This window comes from Vanessa tameamea, chromosome 30 (assembly GCF_037043105.1).
Source record: "Vanessa tameamea isolate UH-Manoa-2023 chromosome 30, ilVanTame1 primary haplotype, whole genome shotgun sequence".
Lineage (NCBI taxonomy): Eukaryota > Metazoa > Arthropoda > Insecta > Lepidoptera > Nymphalidae > Vanessa > Vanessa tameamea.
The window spans coordinates 2,139,315-2,156,458 of NC_087338.1; the positions used below are offsets into that span (position 1 = coordinate 2,139,315).

At 36.0% G+C, this 17,144-nt stretch overlaps 2 protein-coding genes across 13 annotated transcripts in view; one reads left to right on the forward strand and one right to left on the reverse strand.

Moving 5' to 3' along the window:
• Window positions 1-17,144, reverse strand: part of LOC113391592 (scavenger receptor class B member 1-like) — a 352,256-nt gene that overhangs the window by 144,225 nt on the left and 190,887 nt on the right. The gene's annotated exons all lie outside the window — the stretch shown is intronic.
• LOC113391582 (mitogen-activated protein kinase-binding protein 1) overlaps window positions 1-17,144 on the forward strand; it is a 124,807-nt gene that overhangs the window by 46,651 nt on the left and 61,012 nt on the right. The window contains exon 1 of one of the 12 annotated variants that reach the window (XM_064219981.1): window positions 13,627-13,818. The exons of the other annotated variants lie outside the window; for them this stretch is intronic. Within the exon in view, the coding sequence (XP_064076051.1) occupies window positions 13,750-13,818 (69 nt within the window). The 5' untranslated portion in view covers window positions 13,627-13,749. Of the gene's footprint in view, window positions 1-13,626; window positions 13,819-17,144 lie in introns of those variants that run through there. 12 annotated transcript variants of the gene reach the window in all.

Below are 17,144 nucleotides of genomic sequence, written 5' to 3' on the forward strand. Positions count from 1 at the left end.
ACAGCCTCCCGGCTTCAAGGTTATTATATCATTAGTGCCCATTCAGTACGGTTTAACTTTTTAATGAAAGAATTATTCTCTTGCTTTATACTTTTAGTATTTTTTAACTACTATTAAGCGAAAAGAGGGATTTGAAAAGTATGATTTTTTTAATTAACTATGTACCTGTAAATTTGTCGTGAAATGAACTAAGTTTTTTTTTTTTATTATTCGGGATTAATCTTCTCCATCGAAGGATTTTTTAAATATCATCATATCCTTACTATTTGGGAATATTTGCGGCAATATTAATATACAAATGGCAATATAGATTTAAATGACAATGTTCATATTTTATATTCTATACTTGATTTTTAATTCAATCCTTTTTTGAAAGTTTATGGTTTATTAAGGAGAGATAGAAGTAAAACATAGTTGTTTCTATTCGTAAGTAACCTGGAAATATAATTATATATATACATACTCGTATATATAGTCTATTCCAATGGAAGAAGAAATAAAGATAAGCAAACCTTAGATTTACGTATGCACGCGATTTGCTAATACCTCAGTTATGTTGTGCACTACTAAGAGTTTATGATTAATATATCTTTATTTTTAATACAAAACTATTTCACTTAACTACATATATCCATATTAATTTTATAACCAAAGTTCCGATAACAGTTCCGTTGACATTGAAAACGCCATTTTTTTCGGAAATCCATAATGAGTTCCATGTCAATTCAATGTCCAATGTTGTTTATTTGATTTTGTCATCATGTGGTTTTTTTTTACATCAGCAGCCTGTAAATTTCCCACTGCCGGGCTAAGGCCTCCTCTCCCTTTGAGGAGAAGGCTTGGAGCATATTCCACCACGCTGCTCCAATGCGTGTTGGTGGAATACACATGTGGCAGAATTTCGTTGAAATTAGACACATCCAGGTTTCCTCACGATGTTTTCCTTCACCGCCGAGCACGAGACGAATTATAAACACAAATTAAACACATGAAAATTCAGTGGTGCCTGCCTGGGTTTGAACCCGAAATCATCGGTTAAGATGCACGCGTTCTAACCACTGGCCTCATGTGTTTAGTATAGATTAAATATATATGTGTGTATCGATACTATTTCTCTCTATAGAATTCGTGAAACAATGCGTTATGTACGAGATACCTTAAGATATTTTATAGATACGCGCAGATGAACGCATATCACTTTTACTAACTTTCACGATTGTATATGTGTAGTGATATATATTATCGAACAATAGAACCGTTGTCTGTTTGTACGTTGTGGCTTGTGACATGATATATTGCTATGAGAATATTAACCCAGTGTTAGTCTCTTTGAGTAATTTATAATGGAATTCACGCTTCTCACGTCGATAGTCTAAATTTAATATATACTTATATTATAAATGCGAATGTGTCTGTCTGTCTATCACGCTTTCACTGCCAAACCACTGGATCGAATTTTATGAAATTTGAATTTAGTATAAAGCAAGTTTGAACCCAAAGGAAGGACATAGGCTACCTTTGGTACCTAACACCTGGGGGACAATCCCTAAAACACGAGTGAACCAGTAATGTTATACGCTAAAACCTATAAAGTTTTATGCATATTGTCTGATTTTTTCTGTTAGGTTGGAAAAACGACTCGTCTTTAATAAGTATAGAAGATTTAAGTTTTTAAATATTTAATTTGTTAGGGAATTTTGAAAGTTTTAATTTAATTTACTAGTTAAAATTTTCAACCAGTTCCTCTTAAAAGATTAAGTCGAAATTTCGGACGAATTGAAATGCCGAGGCTGGTGGGTTAGGACCAGTACCGGATTCGACGTTAGCGCCGCCCCCGGCATTGTAAAAATGGCGGGCTCAGTAGCTCGAACCAATGGCCCATCAATCATGGGAACTTTGAGGGCCCTTGGAACCGTAACGCAATAATACTAAATATTGCTAATTGGCGGTAGATCTATGATAACTGGGTGGTACCTGTCGAGCCCTAGCACCAACCTGTCTGTGTCGGATAAAATAAAAAAAACATCAACAGTATATCTATGGTTAAAATAGTTGGAATTTAAAAACAATTCAATAAATAGTCTGCAATCACAAGCGTCCATGATTGGTTCCGTAAGCCGCATATGGGAGTTATATCGACCGCCAGCCAATATGGAGTTGCCGGCGTTCGATGTCCGGTTCCAAGATGGAGTTTCCGTTTGGCGCCATCTACCGGTATACTGGAATGGATTGTTGTTAACGGTTAATTATTATAAATAAATCATTATAATATCATTAATTAAACTTGAAAGAGTTGTTAGATGAAGATTTTTAATTAATTTAAACAGATTTACAGAATTAAGGTTGAAACGAGTCAAATTTACTCTACGGTTTGGCCATAACAGACAGACAGAGTTTTTTTTATATGATCTCGGTAGGCGGACGAGCAAATGGGCCACCTGTAGGTAAGTGGTCACCACCGCCCATAGACAATGGTGTTGTAAGAAATATTAACCATTCCTTATATCACCTATGCGCCACCAACCTCGGGAACTAAGATGTTACGTTCCTTGTGCCTGTAGTTACACTGGCTCACTCACCCTTCAAATTGGAACACAACAATACTGAGTACTGCTGTACCTACCCAGACGGGCTTGCACAAAGCCCTACCACAAAATGAACTTTCGCATTTCTAATATTAGTATAGATTAGCAGACCCGCAACGACTGCCCCCCTCTTTGCGGTGGCTACGTTCTACGTTGAATTATTTTGTATGATAATGTTCACCCATTAAACATCTCTTAAACATGCTTAATATAATATTAATTATAAATTAACAGACAGACGACAATGTTGTAGCTAGCTTAGGAGTCACGCGCTTCACTTATAAATAACCTGTGCTTTTCATGTGTGTGACTTCAAGCGTCAATAACGAAATGGTTTTAGAGCCGCCTAGCGATGTAAAAAATCGCAGGTTCGATTTTGACCCCTTGGGCTGTTGTCGTCCCCACTACTAACAAAAGCTTCAGGCTTAATTGGAGGGGTGAATAGGAATATTTGTTATTACTTTGCGACTATTGTTTAAAAAAAAAATTCAACAATATAAAAATATTGACTACCGTTCTTTAACTATCTAAGAAGTACTTTAATTTTACTTTAGTAGATTTACACTCGATTTAATTATTAAAACGAAAACTTAATTAAAATTTTTTAATAGGAAACGTCTGCACAACAAGAGTCAACTTTTTATAACTTGAAGTAGCTTATAGATTTAATTGAATAAATAATGCAATTACCCAATAGAAAGTAAATACGCGAACAGGTGTCGATAAAAGTGAAGTTGATCGGTCGGTTGATACAACTTTCGATGTATCTCTCTTTGTATCGATACTAGTGTTGTGTTATTGATGATGTCCGGTTTTAACCACTCTATATATTATAACGATTCTGTTTATCGAGAGATTATAGGTTGAGATTGATTTTAATTTTTTTTTTGTATTTTGTCAACGACCGTTATTCCCGATTGTAATTTTCCAGTGCTGGTCAAAGACGTTTGCCCTTGAGGAGAAGATTTGCGGCTAATCCCATGGTCCCCAAATTTTTTTTTCCTTATAATATAATTATAATTATTTCGTTAGAAGACTAGTTGTATAAATACATAAGTATAAATATATACGTCAGAATGTCAAATTAAACTTCTTAAAAAACAGCAGGTACAATCATCGTTGTAGTCTTCTTTGTCCCGCATAAGAATTATTCATCTCGTTGACGACTAGTTGTAAGAATTATGAATATGTACGGAATTCCCTGTTTTTTTTTTCTCTTGGCGACGGTTAACGGAAGTAACGTCATATGATATGATGATCGTTCAACTTTCTGATTTCTCTGTCCGCGATGTCACATTCACGGAAGCTTCTCTCGATAAATATATATATGCTGTAATGTGCAAGGACATTATATGTTGCCTTATTAGGCTGTGAATCTGTATTAGTTATGATTTTAATCTTCTAGTTCTAGTTTAAATCTTGATCGATTACAAAGCAAAAAGTAATTAAATAAAATTAAAAAAAAGAACTGCTGTGATTACCTTACTAAATAAGCAAAGACGTACTTAATAAAAAAAGTTTCGATGAACTATGAACAGGATTAAGTATTTCAAAATATTGTATGTATATTATGGTACCAATGCTGGAACGAGAAACGTTATGAAATCGACATCTAAATGTCAATAACCAATCATAAATTGGATCAAAATGTGATTGACCAATCACGGGTCAGAGGTGATTTCGCGTTGAACGCGTCAAATGTCACTCGCTAGCGGGCAATCGTGAGTGACGGACGTCTGTTTCGAAAGTATTTAAGTGCTTAAGGCAAAAGCTTCTTGAGATATTACACTCAAGTCGGCTTGTTTATCGTAAAGTACTTGAAAGCATTTGTTCGATTAGAATTATATTTAAAGGGTTATAATATCTATATAATTATGTATAAAATATATTTAATCATACATGAACATCAACCTTACTGTGTCTATGCTAGTAGGCTTGTATTGATTGGGTAATAAACTGGAGAAGTAACGTAGTGACCCAGTGAATGATATAACCAGTAGCGGCAGTTATTTTGAGCCGTGAAAGCATCACTTAAGTTTTCTAGTAATAGTTTTACTATGTATATAAAGCTCGGCGGCGACTTCATTCATTGTCTGAAGACTATTTTAACACACTTGCTGCCTGTCCTGACTTTGTCCGCGTAAAAGAAGAATTTATTTATTTATCGAACGCAGTGGTATCTGCTGGGTCCAATCTAAATCATCCAAGGATCCAAGGATACACACGAAAGTCATCGAAATTGGTCCAATCGTGTTCAATTACATACACGCGTATAGAAGATTTGGCATTACAAGTGCCGCGACCGTCTTTCAATTATTTCGGCCTAGGAACTATAATTCTATATACTTTCAAATGTCTAGAGTTTAACAGGCGATACTTAATGCTCATAAAACTATCTAATACATTTCTCAATCCTTATTAAATAGATCAGACATTCACTTGTAATAATCAATTAAGTTGATCGAAGGTGCGGCACGAGAATCGAATTCGTGACTTCGAGCGTAATCGTGACATGTCGACTTGAATCGATATAGTAAAATAGCATTGTTTAATAACCGTGTTTATATGTTACATTAGTTACAAGTAAGTACGCTATCTATGCATTGGGTAACATGTGGCCTATTCCAATGGAAGTGTGAAAAAGGACAAACAAACCGTAGATTTACGTATTTCATGCGATTTGCTATATTGTGCACTATTAAGAGTTTATTATGATTAATATATTTTTATTTATAGTACAACAGTATTGTACTTAACCACTAATTTCTACTTTAATTTTACTTCCGAAATTCCGATAACAGTTTTTCACAGATCAATTTGGTGTCAATTGTTGTTTGTTTGTTTGGCTTTTCTCCTCTTATGGTTGCAATAGAGTATACATACATATATTTAGCTATTCAATGGCACTATTTTATGGCAATGCGCCATAAACCTCGAGAACTAAGATGTTATGTCCCTTGTGACTGTAGTAAAACTGAACTGAACTTTAAACCTGAACACAAAAATACTAAGTATTGCCAGACGGGCTTGCACAAAGCCCTACCACCAAGAGTATACATTCAAGGTTTAAGGTAGACGGACTCCGAGAGTGAATAGATCCATTTGAGTATGCCTGTTTTGTAAACGTAACTAGCGAATCTTTAAGACTTTAAGATGATGATGCTTAGATCGTAGCGTGATATATATCTAGTCTATAACTTCCCTAAAAAGGTCATCCAATACAAAGATAAATCTTCAATTTCGTTCGTAAGATCAGTGCGTTACATACTCGTGTAAAATATTCGTGAATAATGTTCGATGATCAATGAAAGACCGTTTTCGATACTCGTTCGAAGTGAAGCGTGACGAATGCGATGAAACTTGGGTGATTTATATGGACGATAGAAAAATCACATAATTTTTTACCGCAAATAACCAATCGTGTTATTTTATGACATCGCCATTAAAGGCGGTAGATATATCGATTCGATTTCACACATGTTGTTTATTTGGCTTTTGTTATCTTGTGGTTTGAATGGATAATAATCTGTTGCAGTTGATGACCTGACATTATGTCAAAACACTTCAGATTTTACAGTATAACATTGGTCATATGATTTGGTAATTACTTCTTTAACGCTTGTTTTATAATTAAATGACTAGTTGTCGCCCGCGGCTTCGCTCGCGTTTTAGGGATTAGTTGTCATGTGTTAGGCAAAAAGTAGCCTATGTCCTTCCTTGGAGTTCAAGTTTGCTTCATATCAAATTTCGTTAAAATCGGTTCATTGGTTTGGCAGTGAAAGAGCGACGGACAGACAGACAGACAAACAGATCTTTACTTTAATATTTATATTATTAGTATAGATTATTTTCAATTAACTATCCTATAATACCTCATTTTTTTTAATTCGTCTTTGCCTATTAGTAAATGGGTGTCAAATTTTACTACAGAAATTCTAACCAGTCCATCAATTTGATGGTGAACCTCTATTCCTTTTTAATATTAAGTAAATACAAGCTTGTTTATAAAAAGTTTTTTTTTTTTTAATTTCCCTTCCACTAATCATAATATGCTCAAAGTCGCTTTTCATATTTTAACTCGGGCTTTCGTGTAAATTAATTCCTAAATGCCTTTGTATACAATTAGCGTTAATAACCCGCAGTCTTGGTGCATTGGTATTTTATATTTAAATTAATTCAAAACCTTCACACGGTAATACGATGACGTGTAAAGCAAAATTTAACTTTTAATTGCGAGTTAAAGTTAACTTTTATTTTTTAATTAGTGATTCAATATGTGTTAGCTGTATTTCATCTGGCTTGATAGCATTTTTTTTATAATCATTGATTGTGATAACAAAATATTTTATATGTTCGTATTCCAATTAGAATAGTGTGTGAGCCAGTGGAGGTGTTTGTCGGTAATTGGTTTACGTTGATTACCTTGCTAATGTATGAAGATAAATTTGATACAAGGGATGTCTGTCTGTCGTAATTTTTTTTTTAACAAAAAACAAGTTGAATGCTTGAAGATGTATCAGCTTGTAAATGTGCCGGGCTAACGCGTCCTCTCCTTTTGTTGAGAAGGTTTAGAGCTTATTACGCCAAGCTGCTACAATGGGTTTGGTGGATGAATATGTGACAGGTGTTCATAATGTATGAAGATTAGGTTGTTAGTCAGTCATTGGTTAGGATGATGAAGAACTAGCTCTTTAAATAATAGACAAGGATAATGACATTATTGTATTTAATTTTCCGTATCGCAATCTACAGCATCTAACCTATATTACACAGGTTTTCTTCGTCGTATTTTCTATCCGTCTGTAAAGCGTGACAGTTATTTACAGTTCACGAACCTTTCAAACTCTTGACCCGATGGAGCGTTGCCAATGGTTGCTGAGTCGCGAATTCTGCCGAATACCCTTTGTTTCGTACTCATTATGAATCGTCTTGTTGAAATGTCGTTCTTTACTCATTCGGCGCTCGTTTCGGTAACAATTATACTATTGAAGTATCGGGGTGAAATTTTTTTTTAAATAAATATTGGACAACATCACATACATTACTCTGATCCCAATGTAAGTAGCTAAAGCACTTGTGTTATGGACATCAGAAGTAACGACGTTACCACAAATACCCAGACCCAAGACAACATAGAAAACTAATGAAGTTTTTCTACATCGACTCGGCCGGGAATCGAACCCGGGACCTCGGAGTGGCGTACCCATGAAAACCGGTGTACACACTACTCGACCACGGAGGTCGTCATTATATTTTGTTAATTATGTTTCGTTAATATTTCTAGCTGTCAGGAGCCGAGATGGCCCAGTGGTTAGAACGCGTGCATCTTAACCGATGATAGCGGGTTCAAACCCAGGCAAGCAGTACTGAATTTTCTTGTGCCTAATTTGTGTTTATAATTCATCTCGTGCTCGGCGGTGAAGGAAAACGTCGCGAGTCCTGCATGTGTCTAATTTCAACGAAATTCTGCCACGTGAGTATTCCACCAGGTTAAAAAGTGTGGCGGTTTGTAATTGTTAAATTACATGCGGGATGAATAAAGATATAGTAGTTGTATTTAATAATCTATGTAATCGACTATCGGAAAAGAGTAATTACTGAGTTTCTCACTGGTTCTTCTTAGTAGAATCTACGTTCTGAACCGGTGGTATTTTTTTAATTTAATTTAATCATGTTAAATGTTTTAAAAAGTGTTTCTAAACCGCATGCAAAGGTTTACTTTAGTATATTTTGTCTGTGTAATCGTAAGATCGAAACTAATATTATTTATTAGTTGGTAAGTCTGTGCTTATATTATATATTCGAAAGTAACTCTGTCTGTCTATCTGTATGTCACTCTTTCACGGTCAAACCAACTAAACCGAATTCGATAAAATTTGATACGAAGTAAGCTTGAACATGCAAGAATATTTTTTGCCAAATAGGTACCTAAACGACTAACACGAGTCGAAGCCGCGGCATCGACTAGTTCCCACTCTATATATGCCACTCGGTCACTATTGTTCGTATAATAAACCTAAAGCAACTTCATTTCATTAAACTATTTGATATAGCAATAATATTATACCATTAACGATATAACCATACAAGGTTTCCAACACCCTTTACTTTCACCGGAGAAACTGCGGGTTAATTGAAACGCTTTCTCGATTCGCGATTGCCCCCCGGCGTTGCACGCGAGTTTATTTAACGCCCGTGTTGGTGAAGGCGGATCTGGTACTAGAGGACCGTTTGGGTAGACACTCATAGCATAATCAGCCGCTGTATGTCCTATAGGAATGCATGCATTGTTATAGGATATATGCACCATGGTGTTGTTGTGTATTTGAAGGTCACCCTTGAGTTGAGTTGGAGACAGTGTAATGTAGACAAAATGGACATAGGAATTAGGTGGCTACATTTGATTTCAAGCGGCCCATTTGACAGTGTGTTAACGTATGTGAATTTAAAAAAGGGATGTATTAAAATCAAAATAAACTCTATTCAAGTATGTTATTACAAGCACTTTTGAATCGTCATTGACAATGTTACGTGAAGTTACCACCGGTCCGGAATGTATATTCTACCGAGAAGAACCGGTAAGAAACTGTCGTGGGACACATCCGGTTTGTTAGTTGCTTTCGTTATATATTATGTGTTAAATAATAGACGCAATGGAATTAATTACCAACGTTTGAGAATAATTAGACTAGAAATTAAATTGTTATTAAAAATTTTGAGTTACAACATATATATAAATATTACCCAACCACCTATATGTCCGAAAATCCACAACAGCGCGATTTTTACGACATTTTCTGCCTCGCACAACCACTCTATGGAACCAGCTTTCGCCGGCGGTTTTTCCGAACCGATACGACTTGGGAACCTTCAAAAAAAAGAGCGTACTCCTTCCTTAAAGGCCGGCAACGCACCTGCAACCCCCCGGTGTTGCAGATGTCCATGGGCGGTGGTAATCACTTTCCATCAGATGAGCCTCCTGCTCGTTTGCCCCCTATAACATAAAAAAAATGAGTTTGAGTAATGTTATATTAAATCATATATAATAGATACAAAGAGAAAGAGACGGAAGGCTGTCTTGGTGGTTTTTGGTTTATATTTCCTTACGTGACGGTTTCTGCCAGTTCTCTCTACTTTAAGCCGCGTAAGAGAAATTCGTTCCGAAAATCGTACAATATCCACACGAACCTGAATTTTCTAACGTTAAACTCGCATTTTAAAATTGAATTAGACTTATAAATACCTATAACATATATATACACGCGCTATTTCCGGTATTTTTTTTGTTGAAATTTAAGATCAGCGTATGTTTTTTTTGTGACTACTTTGAAATATCCATATCTCATAAAATATAAGACGTATAAATGTATTTTAAAAGCCTACTCTATCTAGTTTACCTTGAAACAATAGCTAGTATGATATAAAGTTATATATTAGTTGTAATATATACTGTGCTGTTCAAACACTCGGGTCTTGGAGTAGTAGTGCAAAAAGTATAACACCTCGCCTTATTGCCTCCACTGCTGACCAAAAGGCTGGTTCGTTTTTTTGCCGAGAGGATCGGAATTGCGATTCAACGGGGAAATGCTGCTAGCATTCTTGCCGCTGTCACGATTTATACAGTAAATATTTTTAATTCACATTTGTATATATTTAAGGACTTAGTTTTAATACATCTTTACAAAATAAATATATGTATGTATATAGATCTAGTAATATGCCATTTAACAACTTCTGAATCGGCACATTAAATACACACTAAGTGCGTGCAAGAAAATCATTCTTTACGAGTTAAATTATGTATGTTTAATTAATTTATGAATAAATTTGAATTATTTGAAATAAAAACAAGCTTATCCCTACTAATAATATATAATAAATGCTAAAGTAAGTCTGTCTGTTACCGCTTCTTCCGCTGGATCGATATAGATGAAATTCGGTATGGTGATAGTTTGATGCTTTGTTTAATTTAACCCTCGAGTTTAGGTTTGTGTGCTATAAAGTATTATATTATAATCAAGGTAATGTCGCGGGTTCAGCCGGTCTATTTTAATTTTTATGTACCTCATATCATTCTTTATCCAGTCATAATTCTCGATATACTTTATGTCATTATTCAGTGTCACGATACAGTTTTTTATATTTGTATAACTGTATACACGATGAGCGCCTCGCTGGTCTGGTGGCTAAATTATACAGCTTCATGACTGGGAACCTGAAGTTTGGTATCCTAACCCGTTTCGAGTTAATTAAAAGTTTCAATTAAAATGTGCTTATCTCTGAATAATCAAATCGAACCTACATCTTATATGGAATTTGAGTGACATAGAGCTATTTTGACGACCTCCGTGGTCGAGTAGTGAGTGCTCCGGTTTTCATGGGTACGCCACTCCGAGGTCCCGGGTTCGATTCCCGGCCGAGTCGATGTAGAAAAAGTTCATTAGTTTTCTACGTTGTCTTGGGTCTGGGTGTATGTGGTACCGTCGTTACTTCTGATTTCCATAACACAAGTGCTTTAGCTACTTACATTGGGATCAGAGTAACGTATGTCATGTTGTTAAATATTTATAATATTATTTATTTATAAAATTATTAATATCAAATTAAATAGTAACTACTTACTCATTGAAGGCGACAAAGATATTTAATTACATTACAAAAAAACGACACACACTACTGGTTACAACAGGAGGATCGCAAAAACGAAGGTCGTGGTATCAAATTCTAGTAAACATATCTGAGTTTTGTAAATTTTAATTAATGTTATCATAATAATTTTTAATATGATTATTGTTATTTAATTTTACATTACATTCATACATTAGCAGCCTGTAAATTTCTCACTGCTGGGTTAAGGCCTCCTCTCCCATCGAGGAGAAGGTTTGGAGTATATTCCACCACGCTGCTCCAATGCGGGTTGCTTATTTAATTTAATCAATTCAAATCGTCTTTTTTAAGCCTCTGCTAAGATTAAGACGAATGCAGAAGTTTAATTATGATGTCGGTGCTAGCAAAAAGCGTTAACTCGTTTCGCCTTGGATTACACACATCAAGGAAGTGTATGAGTTAAACGTGTAAATATATATTACTTAAAGCGTAGTAAGTACTTAAGTTTACTTTGTTTTCGTGTATAGAAATATTGTTTTATAGAATGCTATGTGTTTTTTTTTTAACAATTTCGGCCGCGATATTGGTCGTAAGTCATTACTATTGTCATACTGGCCCAGTTGTTAGAACGCCTGCATCTTAACCGATGATTGCGAAATTCTGCCACATGTGTATTCCATCGACCCGCATTGGAGCAGCGTGTACCGTCTCCTTAACGGGAGAGGAGGCCTTAGTCCAGCAGTGGGATATTTACAGGCTGTTAATGTAAAAAAAATTGTCATACTGAGCTGACGATATCAAATAAGTTATTACTATAAATATCGAAGGTAGTAAGTACGCAGTCACATTCTCTAATCTTCGTTTTGGGGAGGCAATGGTTCCTTCATGACTAGATACAATTGAATAGCAGTAGTATTTCAGTAATGTTACCTTTTCGATTTGGAATTTGAACCCAGAACCATTGGATCTGCAACCTTTTAAGTCAGCCACTAGACCAATGAGGCAATAGTATACGAAAATATTTGTATTGTATTGTAAATAACTTCGAAAGAGTACTTAGTTCCCCAAATAGCAATACTCAATATCGAATACTCGATACTCGAGTCAGTATTGAATACAGCAGTGCTGTAAGAAATATTTAACATTTCTTAATTTAAAGACATTTTTAACGCCACCAATTTTGGGATCTCAGATGTTATATCCCTATCAAGTTATATATAGCCTTCAGTGGCTTTTTTTTATGGCATTGGTTGGCGGACGAGCATATGGGCCACCTGATGGTAAGTGGTCACCACCGCCCATAGACAAAGGCGCTGTAAGAAATATTAACCATTCCTTACATCACCTATGCGCGCCACCAACCTTGGGAACTAAGATATTATGTCCCTTGTGCCTGTGATTACACTGGCTCACTCACCCTTCTAACCGGAACACAACAATACAGAGTACTGTTATTTGGCGGTAGAATATCTGATGAGTGGGTGGTACCTACCCAGACGGGCTTGCACAAAGCCCTACCACCAAGTGGTAGGGTAGCCCTACCAACAACTATATTAAGTATTGCTGGTTAGCGGTACAATAATAGATGAGCTACTAGACAGATGAAAACCCAAAATATCCCTTTTCCCTGTACATACAAAACACAACTTAGGTACCAGAGGAATTTCTTGAACTCGTGTACAATTTCCAATAGAAAAATATTATATTAAAAAAACTTTTTACCGCTCAAAGACGATATTAATATAACAGTGGATCAATTTCGGTAAAGTCTGTCGGACCGTTTTGATACACATGTTAGTCAGTGGGTCACACGCGAACCGTTTTTTTTTTTTTTTATAATTTGTAACCACATACGTGTAATGACCGTGAAATTTGCGAATTTGAAAGAGTTAGTCGTGCATATACTGTCGACTAATCTTGTTTAAGAAAAAAGTTTGCTGGAGTAAAGTCTCTCCTTCTATCGAGGTGTGAGTATTCAAACACGGTTGCTCCAATTCGGGTTGGTTGGCATATATATTTGCGGTAAATTTTCATCTGATTCATGTAGGTTTCCTCACGATATAAGTCATGTATATGGAAATTCAGTGGTGCTCGATCAGATCTGAATCCACGGCAAGGGTTTCGAGGGGTAGTAGGTTCATGATGTAGGATCAACAAGACTTCGAAACGTAGTCTTAAGACTACCTTATTAATTATTAGTTGCTTCGCGCGTTTTATCTCGTGTGAAACGTGATGTTATGTAGACTGTAGTATATTTCTAAGGCTCTCTCGATTACGTATATATCAGCGACAAGCGTATAAATATTATTTTAAATCGGACTCGTTCATTCGAAGATAATGTTAACGTAAATTTACGATATAATTTCTATATACTTCATTAAAATCAACGATTTTAATTTGACACTTTCTTCTCAAGATTTAATATGATTTAAAAACAAGTATATCATCATAGTTATATAACAAAAGTGTTAAAGTGAACCGAAGATATAGTGTAACGCTGTTAAGTGAAGTGATATATGGTCTTATAAATATAAATATTTATATGTAAAATGATAATATGGCGCTTATTGCACCGAGGAACAGCGCGCCAGTCATTAAGGACAGTCTGCACACACCAGCGTACGAGGTGAGTTAACGTTGTATCAATCAGTCAAAGAAATATTTGGAAGTTTGGTTTATAGTTACGGCTGGTAGGTGAGGTGCCTTCCACTGGTCACATATTCTGATGGCTTTTTTTTTTTTAAATAATATATTTTGTTATGTTGAAAGTTATGATACAGCCTAAGGTGGAGCGCGCTTGCTTAGAAGATGCCCTTATTGTAGGTGGTAGGGAATACTGAGGTCGGGAAGGTATTCCAGATTTAGCGGTGCCTATCAGAAACGAGAAAGCAAATCGTCTCGCAGTTCTGTGGTCAAAAGGTAAACGGGGTACCAAATTAAATCGTTCCTGAGCATACTCTCCGAAATATATGACAACCGGTTAACAGTATTAATCAGTATTGTTGTGTTCCGGTTCGAAGGCTGAATGTGTTTGGATTAAAAACTAACCCATATTAGAAGGGTATTAAAATAGTAGTGGGGCCAATGAAGACTAACCAACTTGGCTGGATATATTACAGTATGTGAGATACACAGCCACATACACTTATACTCAGAAAGGATGTCAATCTGACACTCATGGGGAGAGTTCAAGCGGAATACTATCGATGGAGAAACACAGTTCGAACTGAATGGCTTGGTAACTTGAGATAGAGGCTCTTAACACAGATTAGGTCTGTGTAAACTATAATAATATAACATAGTAGCTTTCGCCCCCGCGTGGGGGGGGGGCGTCGTGGTGTTAAATGATGTTTTAATCTATCTCTATTCCATATTTAAAATCGTCAGCCGTCGCGGTCGGTCGTCTTTGCGTGATCGAGTAACAAACACCCAAACATACAGACTACCACATTTATAATATTAGTACGTTTCAGTGATAACAAGAAGGCAGACCTAGTCAATATCGCTGGCCTGAAGGCTCCCCGACGTTATAGATCGTTAAATACTAAAAATACAATAATTGACTGAGAAATTACAAATAAATATTACGTCGGTCTCGTTATATTAAGATCTCTTGCTAAAGTTACCTCGTAAAATATAGTATTTACTCTAACTAATTTCAGCGTCTTCGGATCTAGGAAATAAAACAGACAGCTAGCATTCAGTCACGTGGAAGAGTTCGTTCACCTTCCTCGTTTGATATTAGCGCAACCGCGCAGAACGGGAGTTAAGTTACAATGGTCGAAACTAGATTTGGATGGGTGACCGTGAATCTTTAAATTATTTGTATTTTTTTTTTTTTATATTTAATTTAAGGCGCAAATATATTTTCAATTTACATAACATAATAAACATAATCAGCCTATAAATTTCCCACTGCTGGGCTAAGGCCTCCTCTCCCGTTGAGGAGAAGGTATGGAGCATATTCCACCACGCTGCTCCAATGCGGGTTGGTGGAATACACATGTGGCAGAATTTCGTTGAAATTAGACACATGCAGGTTTCCTCACGATGTTTTCCTTCACCGCCGAGCACGAGATGAATTATAAACACAAATTAAGCACATGAAAATTCAGTGGTGCCTGCCTGGGTTTGAACCCGAAATCATCGGTTAAGATGCACGCGTTCTAACCACTGGGCCATCTCGGCTCTTCTAACCACTGGGCCATCTCGGATTTTCAATTTCACAAACTATAATTAAAGTTAAAATCGTGAGATATCTCTTTTTTATTTGAAACAGTCGATTGAGCGAATGGTTCCGATATTTTGATAAGTGGTAATCTCTCTGCATAGTATCATACATTCCATCGCTATATCTGTGAGTTAAAGTAGAAGTAGAAGTAGTAAAAGAGCCTGTTAATGCCCTACAGCTGGGCTAAGGCGTCTTCTCCCTTTCTGGAGAGACTTATTCCATCAAGTTGCTCCAATGTGCTTTGGTGGATGCACATGTAGCAGATGTTCATTGAAATTAGACACATGCTACTTACGAGCTTCAGAGTGTTCACGTCGGCCCGCAAGATGTCTCGTTTGAAGGAACCCAGGTTAAAAGAGGAGGAATAAATTAAATATCAGTATTTTTTTTTTCTTAATCTTACGAATACAAATATGCTTCACATAAAAAAAAATCGTGCAGAGATAAATGACACAGGAGTGTGTATAAGTTTGTCTTGTCGCTGAAATACGACGATGAACTTTGGGTAGAGGACTCAAAATCAAAATATACTTTATTCATGTAGGCTTTTACAAGCAATTTTGAATCGTCAGTTTACAAACTATATTAAGTGAAGCTACCACCGGTTCGGAATGTAGATTCTAACGATAAGAACCGGCAAGTTATGTTAGTTAAATACAATTATATATGTATATAATATATCCTGCCTGGAAGTCAACAAGTATTGGCTCCACGGCTTTCTATCGTCTATATACAGGTTGTATTGAATAATATATAAACCTGTATTTGAATAATATGCTTTTATTATTAATGTATTTTTTACAAATATATGCGGAATTTTAATATAGAAACGGACTTGTAGTTAAATTCATGATGAGAAGGTACTTAATATTAATATAATAATTATAATGCCATTAAACGAACGTGTGTTATCACGTTTAAAGAGCATTCGTAAGTCACAGGTGTACGAGATGACGGTGACGTAAACTTTTGACACATTAACATTGCGTAATTATGACAAACTAAATGTTAATTCGATGAAAAGGTTGCACTTTTTTGATTAAATATTTCAACGAGTATTTAATACTTACGCCGATTGTGTTACTTATTAGACGAAGACGTTTTTAAAATTTTCTCCACCTCGCCGCTCCAATGCGGGTTGGTGGCTACACATTGCAGTGACTTATCTGGTTTTGTGACCATCGAGCATACTAGACACACCAGAATACTGACGGTTGAAGGGGTTAAAGTTGAACAATTTTGTCATCTTTTAACGAATTTCAAAGGAAAGAGATAGAAAGTGTTCAAATAAACACTCGCTGTAGATAAAAATTGTTCACACGTGTTTTCTAATTAGAGAATATATTTATCTGTCTGTTTGTTCGAATTTTGCAAGTTTCCACTACCGTGCTTCGGAAAGGTCGAGCCGGACCTGTGTTTGATTTTTTTTAAAGTGGTCACCATCGCCCGTAGGCAATGGCACAGTAAGATATATTAACCATTAGTTACATCGCCAATGCGGCACTAACCTTGAGAACTAAGTTGATCCCTTGTGCCTGTAGTTACACTGGCTCACTCGCTCTTCAAACCCGAACACAACAATACTCAATACTGCTGCTGAGTGGGTGATACCAACCCAGAGGGGCTTGCACAAAGCCCTACCACCACACCAGATCACTGTAATAGCACCCAGTCTCTCTTGAGAATAGCGGATGTAGCCATCTTCAGTTGGTGCATTTTAA